The sequence below is a fragment of the Diabrotica undecimpunctata genome, chromosome 7 (assembly GCF_040954645.1).
Source record: "Diabrotica undecimpunctata isolate CICGRU chromosome 7, icDiaUnde3, whole genome shotgun sequence".
NCBI classification, from domain to species: domain Eukaryota; kingdom Metazoa; phylum Arthropoda; class Insecta; order Coleoptera; family Chrysomelidae; genus Diabrotica; species Diabrotica undecimpunctata.
In genome coordinates this window covers 55,801,360-55,822,906 of record NC_092809.1, presented here as the reverse complement: position 1 = coordinate 55,822,906, position 21,547 = coordinate 55,801,360, and the positions used below count along the sequence as shown (strand labels likewise).

General features: G+C 30.6%; 1 protein-coding gene across 1 annotated transcript; it reads right to left on the bottom strand.

Annotated features, from left to right (window-relative positions):
• Positions 1–280: 280 nt before the first annotated feature.
• On the bottom strand, positions 281–19,782 carry LOC140445374 (protein THEM6-like). The gene is made up of 4 exons (XM_072537353.1): positions 19,636–19,782; positions 19,377–19,552; positions 4,125–4,339; positions 281–591 (listed from the first exon to the last, which is right to left on the bottom strand). The coding sequence occupies exons 1-4, from the start codon at positions 19,653–19,655 to the stop codon at positions 355–357; spliced, it is 648 nt and encodes a 215-aa protein (XP_072393454.1). The 5' UTR covers positions 19,656–19,782; the 3' UTR covers positions 281–354.
• Between the last annotated feature and the right edge of the window lie 1,765 nt (positions 19,783–21,547).

Here is a 21,547-nt window from a genome sequence, read left to right as displayed (position 1 = left end):
CTTATGTTTAGGTACCACTTTGTTGTTTGCCATCTGACTCACAACAACCAGAGTTTATCAAACTACAGCTTATGTTTGGTTATGAGGTAGTCAGACGCCATTGCTAAGAGCTAGTTTTATCCATTTTGGGTGGTTTTAATTTACCCGGTACCACCCATATATTATCTGAATGAGATTGCTCTGTTCACCTCCTGAGGAGTCCTCAAATTGTGACTGGGTCAACAACCCCATACTGCGTGCTAGTCCAGTAAGCTTTAATTAAATATTAACATGGACAAAATTTATAAAATAAATATCATACTTTATTAAAAAACATTAAATATAATTTATTTAGAACAAGTATTAATAAATCTCTTATTCTTTTTTCCTCAATTTATTACTACTCTTTTCTATGGACGACAACCAATCTTTTAATTCTTCAGGAAGGGGTGGTCTATAACTAACATCACAATCAGTCAGTTTTGCCATAAGCTCTGGCACATTCAAACCAATTGTCGTTTGCTTGCTTAGAATTACAGCCCTGATGAAATTGTCGTGTAAAGTGACGAATTGTTGTTCAATGTACATTGTTTTTTCGTCCCAGTAGACAATCTAAAATTTAAATTTATTGATTACAATCAGTTTATTGTTATGTTTTGAATACAATAAGGATTCTAAAGAAATTAAATCATAGTAATAAAAAGAAAAACATAAAAACAAAGATGCAAATTATAAATAGAATAAAATATGAAATAAAAACGTTAATAAAAAATTAACAGAACAGGAACACCCAAAACTTGGTACCAATTATGACATAAAAGACTACCTACAACAACCTACATAAAAGACTAAAAAACCATTCAAACAAAAACAGTCAAAAAAAACATTCATCACATGAGATAGAAACCGAGGAATTATTACACAAGAGAATAAAATAATGGAAGTTTGCGAACAATATTACCCAACTGTTCGATGACGAGAGAGAAAATGTACAAAATATTAATAAAAAAGAACAATACCTACAAAATTTACCATCAGAAGTAAAGCATGCCATACAGAATCGAAAACCAGAAAAGGCAATTTGTTTAGATAAAATTCCAGTTAAAAGCCTTCTCTTTCGGTCTAGTTCCATCACTCCTTGTGGATTATTGGGCGCTTACGCGTTTCTTGGACAAAAGTGTATGATTGCTAACTATCCTGGTTAGCGCATTTTCTTTCGTGATTATTCTCTGGATAAACTGTGTACTACTACCATTCTCTTCTATTCCTTGCTGCTTCTGTTTTTAATTCCCCAACATCTTAATCCAAGTTTTTCGTGTTGTTTTGTTGTATACAGTTCTTTCCAGCTGTTGATTGGTCTTTATCTCTTTTTTTTTCTCTGGTTGGAATTTAAGTGCTTATCTATTTATGCTGCTTTCATCTTTCTTTAAAATATGGCAAATCCATTTCCATTTTTTCCTTAACTGTCGTAGATATGTTGGTTTGCTTTGTTCTTTCTCATAGTTTTGTATTTGTGATTCTGTTGGACCAGTATATTGTCAGGATTTTAGTTAAAGATTTTGTTACAAAAATTTGCAGTTTTTAAGTTGTCGTCTTGCCCTATTTTCATGTTTCTGCTTCGCAAAACAGTATCCTTTTGACGCAACCATTAAAGATTTTATCTTTTGTCGTTTTTGATATTTTATTTGTTCGCAAATTTTTTTTTTAAAGCGTTGAATGCATATATATAAAAAAGCTTGTATTAGGCCGTTTCAGACCCATAGCTTAGTAATTATTCTCCATCTCCTTCTAACTCTAGCTTCTTTCCTCCAATTTTCTATCGCCATTTCTTGTAGATCTTCCGCAACTGCTTGTCTCCATCTTCTCCTCGGTCTGCCTCTTTTTCTCTTATCTTTCAGTTTTCTCCATGCTGTGTTCTTTAACTCTCTACTGTCTTCCATTCTAACAAGAATACCTAGCCACTGCAATATTTTAGCTTTGACAAAATCGCTTATTCTCCCTTCGCCGAACATTTAATAAATTTCAACATTTTTTCTGCGCTCCCATCCTATTTCTGTTAACTTTTCTCCAAAAATTCTTCTTAATATTCGTCGTTCCCACATTTTAATTTTCTGTTGTAGTTACTTTGTTAACACCCTTGTCTCGTACCTATACGTTAGAGTAGGTCACAGGAGAGTTTTATACAACCTTATTTTTTATTTTCTAATCTATTCTCTATTCTATTCTATTCTATTCTATTCTTTGGAAACTGCCTGCACACTTGTTTCCTTTTGATATTCGTATGTATTTGTCACAATAACTCCCAGATATATGTAATCCTCCACCTCTTCAATTTCCAGACTTTCTCTCCCCTAATTCAATTTCCATAATTCGTTTTCTGCTTTTCTTTTGCTTATTCTTTAGCTCCATGTATTTTGTTTTATTTATGTTTATCTGTAATCCCATATTTCCTGCTGCCTCTATACAACATCATCAGCATAGGCTAGATACTGGCTACTATTATTAAATATTGTTCTCGCTCTATTCATTCATATGGCTGTCTCTTATTATCTTTTTAAGGCTCACATTAAACAGCTTGGTGGATAAAGGATCCCCTTGTCTTACACCTTTCTGAACTTTAAAGGATTGGCTCTTCTTTCCATTAATCTTAACTGCTCTTGTAGTATTCTGAAGCACCATATGTACCAGTCGGATTATCTAAGATAGGATTTTGAACTCCTGTAGTGCCTTCATCAGTTTTGATCTACCTTCATTGTCATAAGCACCCTTAAAATCCACAAAGAGAAAGTGGGTCGGTATGTCGTATTTATATGCACCAGAGAGAACTTGTTTCAGCATAAATACATGGTCACTAGTTGATCGATTTTTTCTAAAACCAGCTTGATAGTCGCCCAATATATTTTCAGTGTATACTTTAATTTTCCTTTTTGGTATGGTTGCTAGTACTTTGTATATGACGTCTATGAGTGCTATTCCTCTATAGTTATCACAACTTGACAGGTCTCCCTTCTTATGTATTGGGTATATTATAGACTTGCTCTTTAGGTATTATTTCCTCTTTCCAGGTATGACATATTAGTTTGTAGATTTTTTCTCTCAGGTAGTCTCCTCCATATTTTAAGTTTTCTGCTGCTATCATGTTTTCTCCAGGGCTTTTATTGTTTTTCATTGCAGTTAAAACTTCCTTAACCTCATCGTTATTTGGTCTTGTAATATCTATTCCATTCATTGGTATTGTTTCCCGTTCATTGTCGTTTTTCTTCTCTATGTCACCTTTCCGGTGTTCTTCGAAATATTGTTTCCATTTCTCTAATTGTTGTTGTTCATTTTCTATCAGATTACCTTCTTTGTCTTTAATGTATGTCGTTTTTGAATTGTAACCTCTGCTTATTTCTTTAACATCTTTGTAAAATTATTTTATATCCTTTCTTTAGTATTTTTCTTTCATATTTTGAAGTTGACTCTCTAAAAGCTCTCTTTTCTTCCTTCTACATATTTTCTTTACTAATTTCCTTTTCCTATTATATCTTTCTTTATCATTACCATTATTTGTTTGCGACATCTTTTGTCTATACATTCGCTTTAAAAAAATAAATGTTGAGCCTGTATTTTCATGACCAATCACAAATATGTGAACTTGGCTATCTCTTTAACTTTCTTACCGTTTATCATGATTTTGTTATTTGAGTGGTAATAATTTTTAAAGAATTTGGTTTTGAATTTGAATTTGAATTTTTGTTTGCAATGACTTCGGTGTTCAGTTAGTAGGTAAATGTCATCAGCAAAATTCAAGATCTTCTTGCTATTCGAATAGGTTCCACATGACGTTTTTTCGATGGTCAATTACTTTTCTCTGAAGTAAAGCTGGAACCAGGGCTATATATACTAGTAATTTTTTCTGTAGTTTCCTTCGAACTTGCTGAATTGTATTCTAGTTTCAAATGTTATTCATAATTCATAATATATAAACCGTAGAAAAAATATTCTTTCGTTAATTCTTAAAAAATGACAAATAATCAAAAATGTGGGGAAAATACAATACAAGAATGTTCATAAACAACATTGGCGTAAAAATAGAATTCAAAAAATCAGCATAAAACAAAAAAGTGGTTTAATGAATGTAAACTTTTCATGTAAATACTTACTTTTGTAGTAACTTTGTAAGTGTTGAACCAAGGAATTGTTCTTCTGTACCGAATGTTTGAAGCTGTTTGTAAAACGTGCCCCTTATTCTTTTTTATTTGGTCATATAACCCTGTTACAAAGTAAAAATGAAATCTTGCAAAATCTAGTTCTCGAATATATCTGGCATTGTTCATATGCGAGAAAAATATGTCCACATCCTGTGATGTGCAAACTCCTAAAACGAAACAAAAACAGTATAAAATATATAATATTAATAATCGGCGTGTAATCTATACTAACGGCTTTAATTTAAGAAAATATGGTTACCGTAATTTTAATTAAAAATTCTTTGTATTTGACGTTTCGATTTTCATCTCGGAAATCGTTTTTAAAATACAAATTAAACAAATTATTTGGTTTTCTAATTTGGAAAGAGAAAAGGTATTTTACTACTTAAGTTTAATTTTGAAAATATTGTGTGTTTATAGTAATAGCTTATTTTGTTTGTTTCGGCTGTTGTTTTGAGGTCATCTACACAATATATATGTGGTCTTTCTCTTGACCGACTGCCTTAAAAGAGTCTCCAATGTTATATTGTGACGTTCCAATGTTTGTCTTTTTGTCTAGCAGTGTGGCCTGAGAAATTTTATTTTATTTTGGCAATTTTTGTTGCAATATCGACTTTTATTTTTAACCCTATCTAGTAATTCTTCTTCCTATCTGATATTCGTATAGCTTACGTTGCCCTTTCCATTAACCTTGTCTGTTTCCCAAAGGAAACTAGAGCCAAAGGAGTCGCCCTGTTATAGGCCTTCTGCTTTATAGGTCATGCTTGTTTTTAAACATTGGCTATCGTATATACGCAAAACATGCCATTTTAGTTTAACCGTGCAGCGAAAAGACGGCGCTGGTTTCTGTTTATTGTGTCAAATATCAATTAACATGTGGTTTTTACATTTTACCGGTTATTTTGTGTATTTAGTTCAAAATATGGCTTGACTAAAGCAAAACAAAATGATGCAACGAGTAAATTCGTTCAAAAGTGGGAGAGGAGGTAAGTCTTTATACAAAAATATTGACAGGTTGTTATGTTTTTACAGATTCTTTGTTTATTTTTTCATATATATTTAGGGATTCTACAGTATTCACTGCCTTCCCTCGCTCAACCGTTTCCATCTCTCTCTGTTGTTCCATTCTCTTATTTTTTCATTTAGATGTTATATTACACTACTGTTTATATTTAGTGGTATATAGAATCACTATGTGTTACCGAGGGTATTAAAAAATTAGGCGTATGAAAATTCATACGTTAGGATTTCATGACCATTATTTTTCTTATGTCTGTAGTTTTATATTTGTTTTTTTAAAAAACCATTTACTACCTAAAAGTTCATAGCGTGTCTGGAAGAGTTCGATAGTGATGATGAACTTGCCGGTGCACAATTAATAGACATTAGATGTCTATTAGAAAACAACGGAGACACGGATGTCGATAAAGTTCCAGAGGAAGAGAATTTGGTGAATATTAATAGCGTGAATTTATTGAGTCTTGGTTTACTAGAAGAATGCTCCTAGGTGGAAATTACTACACACGACCGTGAAAGCATGGAATTTAATTTGGAACCCCCAACTTTAAAAATGAGAACAGGATCAGCAAAGATCATACCTAAGCCTAAAAAATTAAAAGTCGAAAAATCGAGACGTTCGTGAAAACTCTTGCATTCTGAAGAACAGTTGCCAAAGAATTCTAATTTAAAAACAAAAAATAAACTTTAAAATGGACCTAAAATCATAAATGATACGATCGAGTCAGGAGGTCGCCCAATTGAAAAGTCCCAAAAATATGCGAAATACAAAAATGGAAATAAATCTTTTACAATTGCTCCTGAAGAGTTATATAAATTTTTGGCTATTTTGTTGCTTTCTGGATATGTGAAACTTATAGGAGAGTAAAACAAAAGCTGAAAAAATCTTCTACCCTAGAAATAGGGCTTACTTTTTAGTATATAAACATTTGTAATACCTTTTATATTTTTTATGTTACCCGCTTGTAAGTACGCTCACTGAAAAGATGGTAAGATTTAAGATCAATAGGAACCAAGATTGCAATATTTTTTTTTTAATCATAAAGGGCAATTTAAATAATAAGACGTACACGTCATATATTTATTGACATCATAACCCACTGAAACAAACGACGAAAAACAAAATTTAACAAATTTTTCCTTATAGATACAGTAGTTTTTCGCTACTGTCAACTTTCGCAGGAGAGCGCTATTACCAAATAAAAAAACGGGTGTGGCAGTCCAGTGGGATTGCCGGTAGAAATTATACTTCTATACACGCGTTCGCAGTTACAAATTTATATGGGAGTCTATCTGCACAATCATTACATATGTAATATTATAGGTAAAAGAGAGCAGAAAGCTAAAACAGAATTAGGTATATAGGTATATGGTGCATCGTTTGCTGTATATAAACAACATTTGGCTTCTAATAGGAGTATAGTAAATGAAGGATTGAATCAATATTTTAAAGAAAATGTATATTTTTATTTTCATATATGTATGAAAGAAGTTGAATGCAAAAAAAATGTTTACACATACTCTGCAGTAAAATTCATTGTTTAGTTTGTTATTAATATAAAAATACAATACAATAAACTGCAACATAATTCAAAATAATAATACAATACAAATTAAAATGCAATATTCATAAGTATTTAAAAATGACAATATACATAACTTACTGACATATGTGTTTAATTTACCATGATAGTAATATTAATAAAAAAAATAATAATATTAATAAATATTAAATATATTTACAAAAGAAACATTTTTATTCTCGAGAAAAAAAGCGATAGAGAAAATATATCTTCTGTCTCTCTCTTACCTATATCTTACATGTATTATTTTGAACAAGAAAACGCGGGACGTTTTTATTAATAATGCTCTAAAAGTGGTAAGTTTAAAATTTGAAATATATAATTTTGTATTAAAATGTTTTCTTATGTATTTTAGTGTGTTGCAGTAATCTTAAAACTAAGTGTATTTACTGTTAATATAATAGTTTGACAAATAGTTGACATTTTAAAAATTCCTCACTTAGGTACTAACTATTCTGATATTTTGGCAACGCTGTGGGGTTCTGACGTCGTAAATCTTGAATGACGTGCACGCATTTTTATATAAAAAATACTATAATGATCTTGCTGATTCACTCCCGAACTTTCGCATTTTTGAGTATATTATATATTATATTTAATAAGATTAACGTAGAGTTTTTAAATATATCAAAAATAAAAAAAGAAATTTATATTGAAATTCGAACTCACATATACCAGCGTAATAACAAAACACGAAAAAAATTTGCCAATTAGACATGACAGTAATGTATTTCAAAATTGACAGTTCTCGGTCATACAGTGATTTATTGTTATTATTATTTTAAAATACAAAAGCCTAAAATAATTGTGACCATTTAATAAATAATACAAAACATATCACATAAATAATAATATTATTAAATATTAAATATATTTACAAAAGGAATGTTTTTATTCTCGAGAGAGAAAGAGAGAGAAAATATATCTTTTGTCTCTCTCTTACCTATATCTTACATATGTAATGATTTTGCCGATTCACTCCCGTGCAAATTTCCAACATCGAATATAGAAGTATAACTTCAAAAACATAATTATTGTATTTACCACATCAGCTACCGGCTACACCATTTCTCTTTGTCCTTAAAAGTATGAATCAAAGATATACAGAAACAAAATATCTGTACTAGAAGTGTCAAGCCAATGTTTTAAAAAAAAGGTTATGTTAGATTTGTGTTTATAGTTGTGAAGTTGGTTAAAATATAAACTGTCTACGCACCAAATTCTGTTACTTTAGTTTCTCGATTGTTTTGATTAAAATTGTGTGATATTTTAATTGAATTGTATTAAAACAAAAATGCGGTCGCATTTGACCAGCCATTGCAAGCTATTACTTACCAGTTTAATTGAATATTTTAGTGAATAATTTTAAGAGTGAAAAGAAAAACGGTGGTCCATTATTATCAGCAGTAGCCAGTAGAACGGTATATAGGTCTAGTATTATTTAACTATATTTAGAAAGTATTTTAAAACAGATAATACAATTATGCATACTAAAAACACTGTTTTAGAGAGTTACATCAGCTTTGAAGCTTAGTATGTCTACTGTCAGCAGAGTTCTTAACTGGCAAAAAAGAGTGAACCTTTATGTTCTTGACGTAAAAAGAGACCGAGACTTGTTAAACCCATTACTAATTGCAATAATGAATAACTAATTCGTATCTATACCACTATATCCCTGTAATATATATTTGTATTTTCTTCATATTTTTTGTAATATTTTGTGAATATACATATAAAATATAACTTTTATTTTCATAAGCATTCATAATTTAACATTTCATTTTGCTCCCATAGTTTCAATATTACTGTTTTTATGTTCACATATTTGCATTGTCAGATGCAAAGATTAGATCCATAGAAATATCAGTGTATCATTATGTCATAACCTAGAAATTTATTTCAATATTATGATAGACGTCAGTTGATGACGTCATACAAACTCGTCACTAGTTTTAACCAATGAAATGCTCGCTGTAATGGGAATCGCTTGTCAAGAAAATCTAAATATTCCCTATAAATGTTTTCAAATTTAAAATATGACAAAAAGGGAAAAATTGCATACAACCTTTATTGTTTGACTTTTCCTATATTTTCATTGTTTATTAACATTGGGAGCTAAAAATTTGAATAGATTATAAACGGAAATCGAAATGGTATCATCCGTTTTATAGATAGCATACCGAAAAGAAGTAAAAAGGATAAACCGTTATTCGTAGAATGAGGTACCCTTTATAACTTCAGCATTATTTATAACAGATATTTCATTCTTCATTATTCACTCTGTATGATTACTACATTATTAGAGCACATTATACTTGGTTTTGTTATCAGGTACCAGACCAGTTACCTACGTCATTTGTTATTTATCTAATTAACAAGAAAAATTAAACTGGTTATTTAACGATAATATAATTGATGTTGAAATCGTGTATTAATAGAAAAATACTTGAATATTGCAGAACTATTTTTAAATGAAAATTCAAATTCATTTAAAGAAAATAAAAACTAAATGGATCCACATAATGAAAAAGAGAAAATATCTTGCACAATCTACAGGACATTTAATTACATTATACAAAAACGACAATAGGGTGTTAACACAAAAACAAGCATAGTCGAAGTATGAGAAATGATAAAATAAAATAGTGAACGCCCCAACCAACGAAATTATTATCATCAGTTGACGCTACAACCCTTCATGAGCCGTGGACTACCTAAAAACATTTTTTTATCCTTTCCTGTCGAGGATACAAATATTTGATATTAGGTCGCCACTTTCTTTTTTCTGCTTCACCCAGTTATCGTAGTTTATAATGCATTCTCCATAGACACTGTTCGTTAATGTCGCCATATACATATTTATATATGTAGTTCTCAATAGTTTTCTTCTAAAAATTCATAGGAACTATTCATCTCGAGTCGTCATTTTTATATATAAAAATCTCTTTACCTCTACTGTTTAAGTACATTTGATTCATATGTTTAATGTTCATTTTATAATATTTTATAACTACATATGAGATATAAGAAATAATTATTGGAAGTCCCAGGAAGGTCTAATCGGTGAGAAAATATATGACAAAATTATAAAGAGAATAGTAAAAACAACGACTTTATTTTCCCATACAAACAGTTAAGTTATACCCTTATACAAAATGTTTCATAAGACCCTACCTCGACTACAGTGGTACTTCATTTAAACATAAAGTGACGTTTAACAAACTTCACGTCTATTTACTTATTTCAAAGTTATAATATACTTATAATATACCATATACCATCAAATATAAACTTTATTAGTTAAGTAAGTAAGTATATGAAGTGTTTTAAAAAATGTAATTTTTACTCTAGAGTAAATAATTTATATTTTTGACAGAATTGTGTACGTATTGTGTATTTTGACAGAATTAAAAATAATTTTAAAATGTTCAACATTGTTTATTTACAATAAAAAACGATTTTTCAACATTTTCTCTACAATAAAGTTAAAAATATTAGTTTGTGCATTAGGTCAATATATTTTAATAATTATAAATGTATTGAAAGAATAACACAGATTTATAAAACATTAGTGCGAAGTATTATGACATATGGGGCTGAAAATTTGATCATAAACAAGAAAAACAGCAGTAAGATAGTAGCAACAGAGATGGAATGCCTGCAAAGATGTTGCAGAGTAAAAGTGGATAGGAGAAGTAATGATGAAATAAGCAAAGAACGTCAATAGAAACAGACATACTAACATACATAGAACAAAAAAGACTAAAGTGGTATTGACATTAAGAGAATAACCGAATGGAGCCCCATAGGAAGGAGCAAAAGAGGACGACCCCGAAAATCCTGGAGGAACGAAGTAGACGACGCCATGAGTAAGAGAGGCCTTAACGATGGAGAATGGGACAACAGAGAGAGATGGAAACATTTGAGCGAGGGAAGGCAAGGAGTACTGTAGAATCCCTGCATATATATAAAATAATTCTAAATAAAATAAAATTTTAAAATCTACTGAGAATGTCAAAAAACATTAAAATCTAATTAATTTCTGATAATTGACAGCGGTTGAAATGCGCCAAATGTAGGCAACTTACAGTTTTTGATTCAGAAAATTATTAGATGGTTTGCAAACAGCACATTCAGTACTTAAGCTGTCATTAGACATTCATAGCACAAGAAATGCAATATTTAACATCAGACAAAGAAGTATAATGGTTCCAGTGATGCAAAAGAGTCCAGTTATTATCTGGAATGAATGTACTATGGCTCATAAAGATCCACTCCAGGCATTACATAGAAATATGCAAGATTTAAACGGCAACGACAAACCATTCGGTGATGCTGTATTACTACTGTTCGGTGAGTTCCGACAGACATTACCGGTTATTCTTCTCTTTACATATTGCATGTTTAACATAATCGTTTTTATGTCAAAATATCGAAACAACTTGATTGACCATTAAGATGAGTACAAGAGCAAAATGATCTATCGGCTCAAATATTTTCCACACATTTTCTAAATACTGCAAACGGTAAAGTAAAACTGCATTCAAATACACACTGCATTAAACTTCTAGATAATATTTGCACTTTTGTTAAGATCAAACATAAATTAATTGTAATTGTCTTCCCGGCTATACTGAATAATTACTTGAATCATAATTGGCTCATTGAGCGCGCAATTTTGGCGGCGAAAATTGTTTATGTTAATGAAATTAACTTTATGAAATTAACTAGATTTAACAGTTGTTACCAGGTGACTGATATCTTTTAAATCAGTCGACAGTATTGTTAATGAAGAGGAAGCGGTAAATTATCCAAAAGAATTTTTAAATTCTCTGGATATACTGGGGATGCCATCACGGATTTCATGATATTTACTCAATTCTGTAAAATAAATTGAACATATTATTAGTCGTATAATAACCAAGCCACTGCAAAGCGTGGCCGGGTCAGCTAGTTATTTTATAAAATTTACACTTTGTGCTTTTCATACTTCGCACTTTTAGTTCAGGGCATAGGTCCAAATAATAACTGTTAATCGGGCATTTTCTTTTTCTTATTTTTTTTAATGTGTTTTGCATTCTACCAGTGACCATAAGTAGTCAAATTCTTTTAAGGTTTCTATAGTTTTATGTTGCTATCTGTAAGGTATTGTGTTGAATTCTTGATAAAGGCGGCATTTATTTAGTTTTCTGGATATTTACTCAGGAGTCAGATGTTTTCTGTGTCGTTTTTAATACGTGTGAAAGCATCAACTGCTTAATTTCGGCTTCTGAAAGATATAGCAATTATTAAAACTGCCGATGCAGTGAATCCACTCAGAATAAATAGGAAAAAGGTTAGTTGCTTCAAAATTTCTTTATATATGCTTCACTCTTTAATTTCTGTGAATCCAGTGCTTAAATATGATCTTTGCTGTAAAAATTCGCATAATCTCTTTTTTATAATATATTGTTCTCAGGCCACGTTTATTTCTTGTGTTTAAAATGAGAATAAATTTCTATAAACAAAAGACAATTATTTCTCTGTATGTAAATGCCAAGAATTTATCAGTAACGCGTACTTTTTTTGAACATTATTAGAATATTTAAGCTGTATAACAATGCTATTTGTCTGGTAATTTCTCATTGTTTTCACCTTTTGTCAAATAACGAATATATTATGTTAAATGATTTTACACTGATTACAATTTGATTTTTCCATTAGACGTTGTCCTACTGAAATGAGTAAAATCGACACCTCGTTAAATAAAAATGAAAAATTCTTATGATTTTTTTTTGTGGCATGTCGAATTTTATATTAAAAGACTGATATGTTTTTGTACATATTTATGACAAATAAACAAATGGAAGAAGAAAAATATTTTTGAGGTGAACAATTTAACTCCCAGCTGAACGCTTTCGGTTTACAAAGTCATCTTTAGAGCTATGCTATAATATAATCATGATATAAATAACTAATTTTAAGTTCACAATGTTTCATTTATTTAACAGATCATTTATTAACGAAATTACAAAAAGAAATTTCTTTTTAAGCTGGTTTTATGTATTTTTCATTGAGAAAACAGAAAGAAGACTGTACACTAGACTCCACAAAAAACCCATTAAAAAATTTGGTTATGGTACGGGTGTCAGAATTGGGTGCCATTTACTGGAGATGAAGCAGCAAATGCCAGCCTTTTAAATGATTATTCAAAGAGGACAATTGACATAAATAAATATATATCATTACTCATTAGAATATTAAGATTTTAATTTATCGAAAAATTGCTAAATATAAATTCATAATAAAAGAAGAAATTTATCGTTGAAAATTGACTTCAAAGTGGGTTCAATCGACATGTTATTCTCAAAACAAATTATTTAAATATAAAGAAGAAACGAGATTGTAATGTTTCTAAGTATAATACTTAAGTGTGTTAAAAAATTATATTTCTTGATTGTAATAATTGTAAGAATTTTAAGTAAAAATTGAAATTTTTTTTGTTTCAATGAAGAATAACTTCTCAAATGATTGATTACAAATAATTAATATAAATTAGTAATGGAATTTAAAAAAGCAGTATAAAGCTTTTTAGATTGCATGAGGTCACTCTTCTTCCTCTAAATTCTCCAACAATAATTTAGAAAGTTTCATAATAATTGCAATTGAGATTAATTTATGTGTTTAAGCAGCAATCAGGGTTCAGTATCATTTCTTTGGAAATCTACAAGTCTTCTAAAAGTCTCTTAGTCTACAATTTTTATTTGGGATATTATGTAAAATTTTACTATTCTTGGTATGAGAAAGAGAATGATTATTAAATTTAATGTGATATCCAAAGTTTAATTATCTATATTAATGAGATGTTCTTTGATTCCTGGAGCCAAAGTTCTCATTGTTCTACCCATATAGGTCATGTTACATTTACCACAAGACAACTTGTAAATACCTCTTTTGTTTTGTTTATCAATTTTGTTCTTAGTTTTGCTAAAAATTGACTTAATGTTGTGTTTGGTTTTAAAAGAGATGTTTAAGTTACTGAGTTGACTACAAAGTACTCTTGATATTCTTTCTGAAATTGGTTCTAAATAAGATAAGGATCTATAAATGAATATGATGTTTATTTTATACATTAAAAACTTGGTTAGGTCTCTTTTTGCGTATTGGCCTTCTAATGACCTTATCTACGGTAGAAGGAGGAAAACCATTGTTGTTTACTATTTTGTTTAATAATTATGATTTGTTTATCATAGTTTTTTTGGGACAAAGGAATGTTAAAAAGTTTATGGATATAACATTGAATAGCTGCCATCTTATGTTGTACATCATGTACGTCATCGAAACAACTATATATATATATATATATATATATAATAATATAATAGTCTCCCGTTTTATACCGCTGTCGCGGCTTTGGGAGTATAGCAGGGTAGTCTGCTATATCTAGGGCCTACGGTATACAAGGAAGGTAACATGGCCAGTGCTACGCTTCAACCGTCTATTATTACCCCTGGTTTTACCCAAGGTACTCATTTTTATTCAGGCTGAGTCGACCTGGGGCCTATAGACATTTTTAAAATGTCTAGATGTTCTTGCCGGCGGTGGGATTCGAACCCCGGACCACCGGCTTGCGAGTCAAGCATCCTACCGCTTGCGCTACGCAGGCCCTCTATATATATATATATATATATATATATATATATATATATATATATATATATATATATATATATATATATATATATATATATATGTATGATCCGAAAGATTTCCGCGGTTAGTACAATTAAACCTAGAGATAAGATTAATACTATTTCAAGCACTAATATTAAACTTAACAGATTTCCGGATTGAACCGCGTTGATTATTATTGCGCCAAGCTTTGGACATCCTCTTTGATGTCTTCTTCAGGTCTTGCGAAGTCTCAGTCTCCCTAGCTTTCAGACGCTAGTACATTGATCACTATCCTATGCATTACTGCTACTGGGAACAAAGGACACTTGATTTAAACCGTTGATGGTGACGTGGTTTGGGTGGAGGTTAGCCTGGGGGTTAGAGAGAGAATTGGCGCAGGGGTTGGCGCGAACATTTCTGACAGTAGGATTTTAGTTGGCAGGGGAAGCGAACGATATTTCCTTGATGAGAGGTCACCATGTCGAAGGTAACCGGTAGAAACACACCGACAACATCAACATAATGTCAAATGGACAAACCAGAGAAATGGTAAACAATAATTACAAAAGAATAACAGATACAAATTCATAGTAGAGGAAAAAGGCATTCGAAGTACAGCCGAGTAACAAAAATAATAATAAATTTAAAAAGGGATATAGGATACCCTCAAGACGATGGTTTTATGCAGAATCTAATCGACATTTTTTAAATACCATTAATGGGCTGAAAGCAAATCATGCTCTTACATGCATGTAATCGGCTTATCAAATCCTCCCGATTGTACTTGGCCGATTAGTATAAAATGGGCGATCTAACACATATTATATAATAATGTTATTTACAAATTAATATTGTAAATGAACTTTATACGGAATTAATAAATTCTCACTGTTGTTTTCCCATAAACCTTAATCTTTTAATATTTTAAAATAATATGAAAACTCTTCATTGACATATTAAAATTATGTACATACAAGTTATAAATAGTGCATAGGCGTAATCTGTTAATATGGTTTGAAAACATGAAAAAACATGTATATAACAAATTAATATAGTTCTAAAAAAACATATAAAGGAATTTAAAAACAAAAATTTAAATAAAAAAAAACAAAAAAAAAAGAAAAAGTCATTAAGTACTTATTAGGAATTAATTTTGACAAAACATTAAATTTTACAAAACACACCAAAGAAGTCAACAAAAAGGAATTTTAGTTTCGAAGAGATTGATTCAACTCTACATATACATGACACTGGCCAAGAAGATTGAATTGTATCAAGCCTGCGTTAGAGCGGTGATGTTATATGCAGTCCCAGTATGGAGTTTAATAGTGGGGACTAATTGTTAGAAGCTTGTAAGAACAGAACACGGATCGTCAGGGCAGGACTGAGTTTCAAACGCAACCATCCAAGAAAGCTCCCAGTACACACCCCTGAGGAAGGTGTTCGTGAATAGGTTCGAGAAACTTTTATACTGGCGTTGTATTATTTTTTTCCTACAGTAAGATGCAGAACAGATCGTCACGACACGATCATATTATAATACTGCATTAGAATGAAATTGTGGTTCACCAAAGTAATCAATTTTGTCGATTAATATTTTGCTGTCTCTAAATGATATTTTTATACAGCGTCTGTGCTAGGTCGCCAATTTTGTCATTTTTAAATAGTTTAAATGATATACTGTACAACTTTTTCACAATAAAAAACAACAATTTAAAACAAGATTAGTTTATGTTTGGCTTTTATTCTGACAAAATGGCAGTGTTTTCTATTATTAATATAATAAATATTATTCTGAAGCTATTTTCTTGTGGCATTTTAAATTAATTATTATTTAAATGGGAATAAGCCACAATTAAAGGTTAAAATACGTTTATTGACGTTTCAATTTCCACTTCGGAAATCGTTCTCAAAATACAAACATTAGTAAATTAAACAAATTTTGTTTTTTGTTACTTAGTGAAAAATTCTTCTAATAATTTAATTTTATCTGACTCATTTATATTGACAATTCAGATATACATTATACATTTTAAAGTAGACGACTTTAAAATGATATTGCCAATATTGTTGAGTTGCGTTCCTGGGACGACTTTACTTATAAGATAGTTCATTCGATTACATGAAATCAACTTTAACTTGAGAATATCCGTCAGAAAAGATCATAACATGTAATTCGTCTTTAAAAAGACAAATACATGCCATGATGACAGTAAAATTCTCCTGTTAGTGATTCCATAGTAAATTATGAGGGAAAAAACCAGGAAAAAACCTCATAATACTATCCCGACATGGTAAGTATTTGATCGTGCATTTAGTTTACCTTCAATAAACACCAAATTCCGATTTTATATGTTTGTTATTTAAAAAACATAAATGATGTATTCTCTATATATGTTACTGACTTACCAATACTGGTATTTTCCTTTTAATAACTTCCTCTTTCAATATGGGTAACCAGATCCTACTACATTCTGCCGAGGAATTCGCGACACAATTGGTCTTATTTTATCATGAGTCAGATAAAATTAAATTATTAGAAGAATTTTTCACTAAGTAACAAAAAACAAAATTTGTTTAATTTACTAATGTTTGTATTTTGAGAACGATTTCCGAAGTGGAAATTGAAACGTCAATAAACGTATTTTAACCTTTAATTGTGGCTTATTCCCATTTAAATAGTAATTAATAATAAATATTACATGCGCAATTAATCTATTATTTGCAAAATATTGGATTATAAAGTTTAGGGACAAATCTTGCACTGTATTATGAGGAGTAGAAGGATTTAACTCTCTGGATGTCTCATTACATGGCCAAAATAAATTAATTTTTGAATTGTCTTCTTTGAAAAGATCATTTCAGTGTCTTGTAGATTTTGCTTCCTTAACTACCGTGTTTTCTTTTCTTTGGTTTTTTTTTTCATGTCTTAATTATTAAATGTAAAAACAATTTTCATTAAGCGAAAAGTCTTTTTAATGAGCGGTACCCCGATTGCCCTCTATAGAGGACATATTTGAGCGAGCTTCTTTGGAAGTTTGAAGAAACCAGTAGTGTGCATGATGCGAACCGATCTGACCAACCAACAATTAGTGATGACAAAAAATTGATATGATTGCAGAAATGGTAGTAAATCCCATTTCTTCTGCAGCTCAAGCTGAGTATATGTGGAATCATACAAATTAAAAATTGTGTATTTCCAATCAAATTAACTAACAGCCAGATTAAGTACATAAAAACAATTTGGTTCAGTATGAAAGTACTTTGAGATACTGTACATAAACTTAAGGTTACAAATAATCTGAGGTACTGAAGTGACACATTCTCACCCCTTTCGTGAAAAGCATATCCACTTTGCAGAAAAAATAAATGCTTGGGCAGGTATTTTGGGCAACCACATAGTTTTTGCAATGCTAGCTTAACCGGTGAAGTATATATGAGATGTTTCAAAACGCAATTAAGCGATTAATTCTTAAAATTCTGGAAGATAATCCAGATGAATTCGGCAACTACGAAATACCGTTTCAACAATATGGTGCTCCTGTGGATTGCACGACGAGGTTCGATAAAATGTACAGCTCGGTTACCAGACCTCAGACCATTACATTTTTTGTGGTGGTACTTAAAATGAAGTGTTTACGTTACAACACCCGACAGTACTGACCTTTTGAAAAAACGAATTGTTAAAAACTATAGAGCAATTTCCAGCGACACGTTTAAAAGAATATGAGAAGAGTTTAGCAACAAAATTAGTTTGATTCAATAGGTATGTTCAATAACCTTTAAACGAGATATCACTTGCCATAAGGTCGCATTTAAAACTATCTGAAGTGTCTCTCTAACGTTATCTATTACTATTACCTGACCTTTGATGACTTTTTGAGAAGCCTACGTCCGTTTATTTCCTCTCTTAAAATATCCGTTCAGAAGATACGAAGGGGAAGGGACTTTTGACTTGTACTGTATAATGTGGTTTAAAACAAATCAAATGCCAGTTAAAAGTGCCGCAGAATTAATCAAATAAAGTAATAAATAAATTACTAAAATACAGCAAAAGATAATATTTTATGAAGCCTTGCGCTAGTCTACAGCACTGCCTATTTTAACTTTTTTTTTCAGATTTGAAAATCTGACAATTTTTACTTGAATTTTAAAAAAATGTTATTTTAGAAAGATTACGTAAAGAGAGGCGATTTTTTTTAAATTCACGTCTAATTTGTATATAATAATTTAAAAAAGTAATTAGTCTCATTTTAGAGAAGACTTGATAACTTTATTGACTTTATAAACTAAGTAGTCTTATTGTACAATAAAAATTCAAATTTTGAGAACTAATTCCGAAGTGGAAATTGAAACGTCAATAAACGTATTTTAACCTTTAATTGTGGCTTATTCCCATTTAAATAGTAATTAATAAAAATTCGATTCGAATACAATAAAAAATTATAATTTTTTGGCAAAATAATTTTGTTTCATTGTTTTAACAAATTAGATTGTTATTGAAAAAAAAGGAGCCAACACTTGAGCAGAGATTATCGAGAATATTATTTTTAAAGTAAGAATAAGATAATGAGGTTGTATAGTAAAAAGGTAGGGTCGATAATGAAGACCTAGGGAAAACAAATCTCAAAAGAAAACTAGTGTACTTACAGGAATAATAATTCCATTGAAATTGAAGTCAAATTCTTAAGGATTTAATAATTATTGAAAAAAGAGCCTTGTGATTTAAAATAAATTGATATAAAATTACTGCGTTTTTTTCAATATTTTTTGTGTATAATGTTTTTGTACGCCCTAAGAAAAATATACCATACATGTTGTATATACTATATACCATATACTAAAAAAATACCTTACATTTAATAAAAGTTCTTTTAGTAATTTAAAGTCCAATGTTATGTTAGAATCAAGGGTGTAAGTACTAGAATTGAAAAAAAAAATTGTGACTTACCGTAAATATGAGTGCCATCCTCAAGTTTCTTCCTTTTCTCAAAGAATTTGCTCCATCCTATAGTAAAAGCGATTCTTATAAAATAGTTTACGTCCAGAAAGACGTAAAGTAAAGCAATAATTGTGACCACAGCCGAATAGCACAAAAGGCAACAACTAACATCGACACTCATGTTTCTGAAATAAATAAAAATATCTCAGCCGTTGCTATCAGTAACGATAAGATTGTCGCGATTTTATATACTATTTTAGGTACCTACACTTCTAGTCGAATGGTCATGATCACAATGTTTGAGCTTGACCCTGCCTCGGCAGCAAGTACCGATGATGAGCCACGAGGTTTCTATAACCGTATTTAGGTTAATAACCTGCCGCTGCGTTGCCAAGCTAAGAAACTAGGTAAATAAATATGCTAAGTTTGAAAAAAATATACACATAATAATATACAGGTATATATTAATATTAATATTCACGGTCGTAGTAACAGTATTTTTATTTGGTTAAGAATGTATTATAAGGCACAGCTACATAAAAGAGATAAACCGAGATAAACATTAGCGAGACATGGACAGAACAATTAGAATAAGATTGAAACACATGAAAATGAACATTACAATTTAAACTAATCAACAGATTCTAACTATAATGAAGTACAATATACAGGAAATGAGATTTCGCTAGAGAAATTAAAAGATGCCTTAAAGGCAGCTGGACTGGACACCATAAACTTACTTAGATATGTCGAGCCCTTTCAGGAAAAACATCATAACTAGCAAAAGTAAAATTTTACAGGAGAAGGTTTTTTTTTTAATTAATATTCGTACCAATCATTATTGAAAGTAAAATCAAGCAGTCTGTAATATCACCGTTATGGGGTAATAAAAGGAAGTCATCTTTAAACTCTGCTAAGATAACACCCTTATCAGAGTTTTTTAAGATCTAGGTACTTAGCTGGCGAAATTTTGAGTCGATTAATGTAGAGCTGTTGGGGAGCGGTATTGTTACTATTACGATTACGGCATGTTCTTAAGGTCTCCTGCAAATTTAAAGTTTTCAGTTTACTACTATCAAAGAATTCATACTTTACGAGGAAGCTTTGTGGGTTATCTTTATTAAACATGGCTATGCGAAGTTTACATACTAATGTTAATTTTAAATTTGTTTGGTATTAATGTTTCAGCGAAATCTTTCCAATTTAAACATTAGAAAAATCCAATGACGTGGTAACATTGTTTAAAGGATTCGTTCTTAAATTGCGTATAATCGTTGGCCATTCTCTTGGAGACCACATAGATTTACCACTGCTGAAAAGTTCAATGCTACTGCGCATGGAGTCTACGGGCATCATTTTATGTCCTGGTATTAGAAATGTTATTTTTATATTCTTTATAAATGCACTTCTTTTGATGAAGTAGGATAGCATGGCCAGTATTGCTTTGTTACGATTCTGTCCAGAACAGCTGTCGCAATATAGATAAATTTTTGCATGTGTGGCTTCAATATCTTTCTTTTTTAACCCGGCAACTGTGTTGTGGGGTAAAAATCACCCACGTCGTTCATTAGAGCTTGTTAAAATAGTGGCAACATCGCCAGATTCATCTGGCGCCACGAGTACCTTCCCATAATATATCAGATCTTGTATTGCATTATAAATTTCAGTATATAAATAAGATTTGAACGAGTGGTGTCGCGTTCTTTGGACTTTTGGGTGATTTTAACCCCACCACACAGTTGAAGTGCAGTAATATTTAGTTTTTGGGTAATTTTAACCCCACAACACCGGTTAATTATTAACAGGTAAGTTCTTATACTAGCACAATTAATCTTTATTTTTTTAACAAAAACATAATGTAATTGGTAGGAATATTGAAAATTGATTAGATATTTTTAATTTCAGACATATAGAAATATGTGTAGTTGGAAGAAAGAACAAGAAGCTCTCTTGAAGCTTTGGCAGGATGAATTAACTGGATCAGAGTTAGGATCAGAAAGCGAATCTGAAAATGAAAGTCAGCAGGTTAGCCTTCGTCCCAGTGAGGATGTTTTAGAAAATCAACTTCAATCAGTGGAAAATTGTCAGCCTGGAAGTTCTAATCAGAAAAATCAATCATCGTCGGAAGATTCCTCTCAAGACAACAATAAGTTTGAAGATAATAAAGTAAGGCAATCTAA

Bases quoted from the DNA above. Each gene is read 5' to 3' on its own strand.
- LOC140445374 (XM_072537353.1), bottom strand. From the start codon at position 19,655: ATGACCATTCGACTAGAAGT. The intron at 19,553-19,635 runs GTAGGTACCTAA...TATTTATTTCAG, and splicing joins ATGACCATTCGACTAGAAGT to AAACATGAGTGTCGATGTTA. The intron at 4,340-19,376 runs GTAAGTCACAAT...GTTTCGTTTTAG, and splicing joins GGATGGCACTCATATTTACG to GAGTTTGCACATCACAGGAT.